The following is an 8209-nucleotide window of genomic DNA, read 5'->3' on the forward strand; positions in this document are numbered from 1 at the left end:
TGCAAGACAATGGGACAAAAGGGTGCATTCATTCATCGCCTGTTAAGGATAAGTTAGAGTCGCATGCAATGCATCATATATAGGACCGACTTCTTGTGACATTGGTTAATTTGATGAAGTACAAGGCCAAAATGTTATGCTGAGAATGAATGATATATCAAATAAAAGACCAATTGACGAACATGAAGCACAAGCACTGTGCATTTTCTTCATCACTCAACACCTTCCAGGCTACAGCTCTCTCGTAAGAAATCGGTCGTCCCATACTCGACAAGCAAATGCCACCTTCTAGATATACAAAACCCTGCAAATAACAATAGTGAAGGTCTGATTGCATTCCACAATTTTCAAATTCAGGTTGAACATGAACATGTTAAAAATATTTTCTGACCAATCTTTAGCCCAAATTATTTTTTTCAAATTCTCACGAGCTTTCATATAATTAAAAATATAACTTTAAAAATATTCACCATCTAATACTATACTATACTATTATAAATATATGAGTTTGAATTGTGAGCTTACTATTTTACCCTTTCATTTATTTTACAATTTGTTGTGTTCACGAGGGTTTTTAAGTCATTTTCTATGTTAATTTAATATGATCATTAATGATGAACTTAATTCAATCAAAATAGTTATTAAATATATAAAAATGATATTACAAATATCACGATATTCGAAGATTCATTGGTTATGTTGTTGAAGGATATATATGTTATACATAATTTTACTCACACGGGAAAGCCTATCACGAATAAAAAAAAATTTCTTAGGAGTTACAGTTCATGATTGTCATAAACTGAAAATCATTCAACAATTAAAAAAAACAAATAGTCGGAAATATAAGATTATCGGATAAAAACAATGTAGAAAATCGAAAAAATGTCGTGATAGGGAAGCAAACTACAAGCATGTCATATCCCAGATGAGTATTCTAAATAATATAATAAGTGTTAAAGATGATAATATACTTGTTGAGTATACCAAAATGGTTATACGCATATTATAAAAACTACGACAAAGAGTTGTTGAGTTGTCAAAATCAACCAAAAAGCATATTGAAAAATGTGTCATGTGGATAAGATAACTTTTTTCGATTCATATACTGTCTATGGTCATGATTTTTATTTTTGGTGGTTTGGTTTGTTTCAATTGATAAATGCTACTAGAAATTTAAATATTATCAAATTTTCATTCATATATTTTCAGCAGTTTAGTTGCTTACATGCAACGCACGTGCACTTTTCTAGTTAAATTAAATAATCGAGCTCATTAGAGTTCTAGATATAGTTTCGGCATTTAATTAGTAAAGCTCGATATTGAGTTCCAAAAAGGGAACCAAGTTTGACTTTTAAAATCTAAGTTGAACCAACCTCGAGCCAACATAATTCATTTTTCGAGCTTGAGCTCATCGAGCTCAAATATGAACATATTAATATATACCTGTTGCATGAGCTGTGGAAATTCGGCAAAGAGTGTTTTTCTTCCATTTTCGTCGAATATCTTTTCAATTGTTATGTCCTGAAGTGCGACTAAAGTAGTTTCGAGCATATCAAGTCCGGCCTGATTCGCAAATGAGAAAGCTGGCAACGCCTGCTCATAGAATATCAATGACCTTTCAATGAGCATTCACAATGTGTTTACATCCAACGAAGGATGCAAGCAGATGCTTTCTAACGTAAAACATACTCGAAATTACCTTTAACGAGCAGCACATCAGGGCATCAGAATGGTGCCAGAGCGTTTTAAGAACACATTCACTTCCTTCAGTGGCAGCAGATTTGAGCAGCTCTGCACCTATGAAATATCTGCAAATAAACGACAGACAGAAAGGACCAATGACTTACGAACTACTTAATAAATTATATAAAGGGGATTATTATCGTTTTCAATATTCGGATTATTATCGTTTTCAATATTGTATCTCAGATTAGTTGAATATAATGAGTAGTAGCAGTTCAGATTTTTCCATGTCCCTCTTGTCCAAGAAAGTATTGGCCAACTCTAAATTACAACGAATATACTGATGATAAAAAGATTGTAAAGAGAAAGCCAGTGGTACCTGTAGCTTTGGCAAATCCAACGAGCTAAAGTTTGTGCTTCAGGAGTACCAGGGGTTATCCGTAAACTAGCATTAGAACCGAGACAAGAAGCAGAGAGAGCTATTGCCACCCTTTGAACAGATGAAATGATACTGCGAACGTACTGTCTAGCCATTGCTGCTATACTTTCCTGAAGATGGAGTTCAAATGCAAACTGAAATGCTATTGTCATGACAGATTTTGCAATGCCATGGTGACCAGGATGTTCACCCGGAGGTCTATTTATGGCAGGTCCCACTTCGAGAGTTGATGCAAGGTCCAGAGTTCGATTTGGGCTTGATGCATCCTACAGTGGTTAAAACAGAATTTGAACTTGAAACCAACGTAAAACACAAGAAATAGATATTATTGTTAACGCATAAACTTATAATTGGTTCAACTCTCTTGAGCTCAAGGTTCGGGCCATGTAGTCTTTATATGGTACCAGAGTATTACAGTTTCAAACTCCTAAATAACATAATCTATACACATCATTTGATCCTTCAATGCCTAATGTCAACTCGAACATTCATGCATTTAAAAATTAATCTCAAATATAAATCCAATGTTGCACAACCATAGCTTGAAGTTTAAAAAAAAAAAAAGCGATTCCTATCCATTTCTATATTGCAACTGAATAAACTTACTACTTTGGAATCAATGGGAATGATGCGAAAACCGGAGGGGAGAAGGGGAGCATCATCAGAGAAAGAGGCATCTATTGGAGCAAATACAAGTTCCGCACAGGTTCCAAAGGCATTCTCGTCCACCCCACTGCAGACCTAAGCAATCACCACATTGAAACACGTAACCAAAATATAACAATGCTTGGAGATGTGCCTCAAAATCATTTAAAGGCAAAACTTACTTGCAAGAGGAAAATATCGCTAGGCATAATAACGTCATCTCGATACTGGGTCATGTTTTCCAGCCTAATCACTTCCATAAACTGCTTTTCCAGGATAAAGAAGCAGTAAGATTAAAAAGAAGAATAAAGCAGTAGCATCTGTAAGTAGCACATAACCCATAGCGTATGCAGTCAGCAGCAAAATATACTAAAAGTAAAATGATTTGACTGTACTTGCCTCTTCATTTTCGATAGTGTGAGCCAATGGAAGAATAACCTGACCACCGAAACACCCAACTCGGGATATGGGTAAGGTACAAGGACCAGCTTTAACAGAAACAGCTGAATAGGCGTCAATACCACTATCTGCCCACTCCGATCTATGTTCCCGCAGAAACCTCAAAAGTATAGCCGGGGGAACATTCTGCAAGAAAATATATATATAGAATCAATTATCCATCACAAATAACCAACATTAGTTAGAAGTCAAACAAACTAAATCAGTACATCCTTACCTGTAAAAGCATTGATGCCTTAGCACACAATATTGCGCTGCTCATAGATGGAAATCCATTTGCAAAGTTATGCATTGTTCCAGTCAATTTTCCAGGAGATGAGTTCACGTGAACGGTAACATCATCCACGCCATCACTTTCTATCATAGACCAGCCCTCATCCGTGAATCCATTTACAGCCTCATTAAAGCTTCTGCATAACAAGGCAAGTACAAAATTTTAATATAACTCGATCAGCAGACTTCAGTGATGAAAAAGTTTCAGAAGCAAGCAAGCAAGCAACCTGCTTAATCTATGACCAAGTGCGCGCAAAGCTGCTGGTCTTCTCCCCCATCCAACCACGTTTGGCTGAGAAACTTCTTGGGAGATCTGCCTCAACTGGCGTAAACCCTGAAAAGTTTTATCATCATTTCATATAAATCAGTCCACACTTTAAGACAGGATCAAAAATATCATAAAGACAAGATAATATGAAAAAGTAGTAGCGGAACCAGAAGTTTCAAGAGATGTGGGAAAAACTAAAAATCAAAGCGTTTTGTGGGGGTAAAATCATAGCACATCAGAATATATAGATTTAGGAAAATTTTAAATGGATGGAGTGACCACCACTGTCAGCCCCTCGCCCCCTCTAATTCCGCCAATACAAAGATATGGTGTCCCTATTAAGAGAAATATATATAATCCTACAGCAACTGTCGTCCTCTGTGCAAGCAACGTTGATGATTCATACAAAGGCCGCAACACTTCAGGTACACTCCAAGGCTGACAAGTATAATAAGGCCAAACTGTTAATTGAACTTGATTGGCTATGCCGAATTTCAATAAAAGAGAACATAAGATACCTCTAAATCCATATGGTCAACTATATGAATAATGGAGCCTCCACCTTCACATGGTCTTATTAGGTATCCACTCGGCAGCATTTCAGCTCTCACAAAAGGTGGCACTGGTGGCATGCTGGGACCATTCTGAGTGTTGTTCAGCGATCTTTCGCATACCTATGCAGACAATTTAGAGGCAACGAAGGGATGTATGATCTAGATTCTATATTACTGAGTAATTTATGTAAGTAATTAGAAACTTACCACAAGGCTACCATCCTCCATAACAGAAGTATAGCGTAGTAACCAAAAGTCTCGAGCTGGTGCCAAAGTAGTTATTGCGTAGAGCTGAATCAATAGTAAAATAAGCACTTGGTTTCGAATCTAACCACATGCATGAAAAGAAATGATTAACAAAGAAAAATATGAAATTCAACCTGCATGTACAGCAATTCTATGGTTCCACCATTTCCAGTAGACAAGACGTTGAGGACATCCACAGTTCGACAATCACGGTACCATGCCGGCCGATCTTTTAGAATTTCAGCAACCTGATCAAATATCAAGTATTATTATCATTGAGATAGAACTGCGACATAAAATGATAATTTGCCACAACAAAGCATGCTCTGTCAAAACTCACTCTCGTAGGCTCTAAACCCACAAGGCCACATGCACGTGATGCTACACCAGTGCAACCATGAGAAATAGCAATGATTCCAATGGAATCCGGACCAGGCTGCAGAACAAAAGGATATGCAATTTCAGAATAACAGGATATGGTGTATGTAGAAGAAAATATGAGAAAAAATAAGTATGATGAGAAATATTGATGGTGCAGAACGATTGAGACGCAAAAGCACCAAAAAGCAGTCGTACTCTGCTTTTAACAATAAAAAAACATCTTTCAACAATTATTCTATCACATGGTAATGATACTAAAGCAGGGTATTACCTTCATCCCAGGCATTTGGACCCACTCCACAGCAGTTCCAGTAGCCTTTGATAGAAACTCTGTTAAAGTCTCCTCTGCAATGGACAAAAGTCTAGAAACATACAAAAAATTCATTAGTTTAAAACAATTTGAAGGACGAGAAAAGAAGCAGCGGAGCCACAAATGAATGATGGGAGACAACAATAAATGAAAAAGAAATCCTTCTTTGTATTTGGGAAAGCTAAATACCATTTTAATATGTATACTATACAAAAAAATATGAACATGTACGATAGTACGAGGGAAATTGCTCTGCTGTCCCCCTCTACCTCGACCACTACAAAGAGCAAGAAACACTCCACTCACCCAGCTGGACTTGCATCCTGAGGAGTTGAGTGGTGCTGACCACTTGTTACCACTGATTCACAGCTATTATCAGTGGTGGCAAGAGTTGCCTGTGACACCAAAAAAACTCAAGACTATCAAGAGTAAGACAATAAAAGAAGTAATAAGTTACAAATTCAATCGTCGCATGAGCTTAACTTGTTCTCATTAATTCATTTCCTTAACTACTCCCTAATCCAACATATCAAAGACATGTTTAGTTCAAGATCAAAGTGACGAGAAAAAAAGAGTGCCACAGAGAGAGAGAGAGAATTTTGATTTCCATTACATTTTGAGTCTGCTGACGGAAGAAACTATTTTCATACACCAAATGTGAAACTTGCTTCTGCAACCTATCGTTTTCCTCCATCAACAACTTATTCATGGCCGTCAATTTCCGGTTCACGGCTTGAAGGCGCGACGCCTCTTTTCGCTGTTTTTCTCTGCATCTGCACCAAATCAAGCAAAAGAACCTTAGATCCATGATGGTCTAATAGTCTAAAACAATCAAGAATCATGATTCATCTTATACGAGCATATGAATAAAATCTCGGTATTAGGATCAATCTCAACACATAAAACCACATAAGATGAAATCTAATAAATCTTGATAAATTAAGCTTGATCTTTGCAACTGTTAACACTTAAAACATAATACCTTCTGTTTTGAAACCAAACTTTGATCTGCTTGGGTTCAATATTGGCGAGGATTGGATATTCCCGGATCAGCTGCTGCCGTCTCATTGAACTCGGTTTAGGGCAATCATAGTACACCCTCTCCAAAGCGTCCACCTGCTCAGGTGTGTACCTTACATATTTTCCATTATCTATCCCCATTTTACCGCTGTCTTTGCTGGCTGACGTCACCGCCATCATCACACTTCAAGAAACCAATAGCTAAATTAATTTTTTTTCTTGATGAAATGGATTACATAAATTCAGTGAAAACAAATCTGAAATCTTTTCGATAAATGAATGAACTTTCTTTCTTTCAAAAAACTCTCTTTCTTCCCTGAAAATATGAATCTCGTCTCCATTTTTCTAATAACAAAACAAGAACCAAAGTAACTATATTCATATTGGAGTACTCGAACTCTTATTATACCAAGTTGACAACTTTATACCTCAGTTTCTCATAACATAACAAATAAGTGGCAGCCCACAAAACCAAAATTACTCAAGCTTGTGTCTTTATCAGTCCATTTTTGTGTGTGTCGTCAAGACGTGTAAAACTTTGTTTCTTGTGAGAAACTTGTGTATGAAGCGTCTCCAAACTCCACTACTCTTCAAGTTCAAGAAACCTCAGGGAGAAAAACACAGACGAGGACAGAGAGAAATATAGACACACATAGTAGAAAATACGTACGTGCATAAATGCGCAAGCTATCCTTGGGGTGGTTGTCTGAAGGTAAAAAGTTGTCGTCTTGCAGCTTCAGAAGCACGCAGCATCAAGAACTAAACGCAGATCCTCCATTCTTACCGTTGTATCTTTTTTTCTTCAAAACAAACCACCCTTCCCTTTATACGGTAATAATAATTTTCAACAGAAGAGCCTCCAAATACCCTAAAAATATCCAAACATATTCATAGATAAATATATACACGACAAATCACATATAGATATATCGGTTTTACTCCCTCTTGCCGGTGGCAGTGAAAGACGAAGATTCTGTTTGAGTATTTTTAGAGAGAACGGGGACAGAGGGGACACAAATTGGTAGTGGAAACCATTGATAATAGTGTGGGTTCAGATATAGTGCTAGTCTTCTTTTTTCGGCGTTGCTTGATTTTACTTTTGCTTTTGTTTTTTGCTTTCTTCTTTTTTAGTAAGCTAATTAATTAAATAATTAATATACAACTCCACCAAATTTTAACTGATATCGGTACCATTACAGCAGTTCATTCGTATTCATAAAACATAAAATTAGGAGGCTCCACCTTATATTCCTAAGAAGATAACAGAGACGTTAGTTAAATATGCAAGAAATATTTTTATTTTGCTTTTTATCACTTTAAAAGATTTGGCCTTCTCCAAAATCCAATGCCCACCTACGTTGTACATGTGTCTACTAATAACTCACGTCACATCAAAATGGGAGTGATTTTCTATGTCATTTGTATTTGTCCATTCATGTATACGACAATCATATCATATGAATTTTTTCGTTTTTAAAGAATTTAGCGTTGAATTAAAAAATGTACGCAAATCAATTTAAGTATAGATCATTAGAGACTATACATTTGAAAAAAAAAAAATTTAATTAAGAGAGGTAGTAATGATTGTTTGGGCCAACTGGGATAAATTAAAAATAAATTTTGAGATAAAAGATAGAATAATTAACAAGTTTTCGCATGCGCCAGATCTTGGATATGTAAATATGGGCGGCGACATCATCATCATCTTATTTGATTAATTGCACTCTCTATTTATCACTCCTGTCGTCGTCGAATTATCCATTCTATTTGTCTAATCTTGACATACACGCAAATAAATTTGACAAATGGGTCCAAAAAATATATGATGAAATTAAATAATTTTTTACATTGATATATAATTATTCAACTGGCTCCAAAAAAAACTTATGTGTGATGTTAAACGTATAAAAAAGGAAACTATATTTTTA

The 8209-nt window shown here is 36.0% G+C and overlaps 1 protein-coding gene across 1 annotated transcript; it reads right to left on the reverse strand.

Moving 5' to 3' along the window:
• On the reverse strand, positions 1 to 7319 carry LOC140968303 (homeobox-leucine zipper protein ATHB-8-like). The gene is made up of 19 exons (XM_073429221.1): positions 6952 to 7319; positions 6244 to 6465; positions 5875 to 6034; positions 5568 to 5656; positions 5223 to 5313; positions 4911 to 5006; positions 4705 to 4818; positions 4532 to 4615; positions 4289 to 4444; positions 4134 to 4208; positions 3730 to 3836; positions 3447 to 3639; positions 3170 to 3355; positions 2953 to 3033; positions 2732 to 2866; positions 2066 to 2391; positions 1703 to 1811; positions 1447 to 1596; positions 1 to 304 (listed from the first exon to the last, which is right to left on the reverse strand). Exons 2-19 carry the CDS (start codon positions 6459 to 6461, stop codon positions 158 to 160), a joined length of 2517 nt encoding a protein of 838 aa, XP_073285322.1. The 5' UTR covers positions 6462 to 6465; positions 6952 to 7319; the 3' UTR covers positions 1 to 157.
• Positions 7320 to 8209: the final 890 nt, after the last annotated feature.

The sequence above is a fragment of the Primulina huaijiensis genome, unplaced genomic scaffold (assembly GCF_012295235.1).
Source record: "Primulina huaijiensis isolate GDHJ02 unplaced genomic scaffold, ASM1229523v2 scaffold3501, whole genome shotgun sequence".
In the NCBI taxonomy this organism is placed as follows: Eukaryota; Viridiplantae; Streptophyta; class Magnoliopsida; order Lamiales; family Gesneriaceae; genus Primulina; species Primulina huaijiensis.

Bases quoted from the DNA above. Each gene is read 5' to 3' on its own strand.
- LOC140968303 (XM_073429221.1), bottom strand. From the start codon at position 6,461: ATGATGGCGGTGACGTCAGCCAGCAAAGACAGCGGTAAAATGGGGATA. The intron at 4,445-4,531 runs GTAAGTTTCTAA...TTGTCTGCATAG, and splicing joins TGGAGGATGGTAGCCTTGTG to GTATGCGAAAGATCGCTGAA. The intron at 2,867-2,952 runs GTAAGTTTTGCC...GTGATTGCTTAG, and splicing joins GCGATATTTTCCTCTTGCAA to GTCTGCAGTGGGGTGGACGA.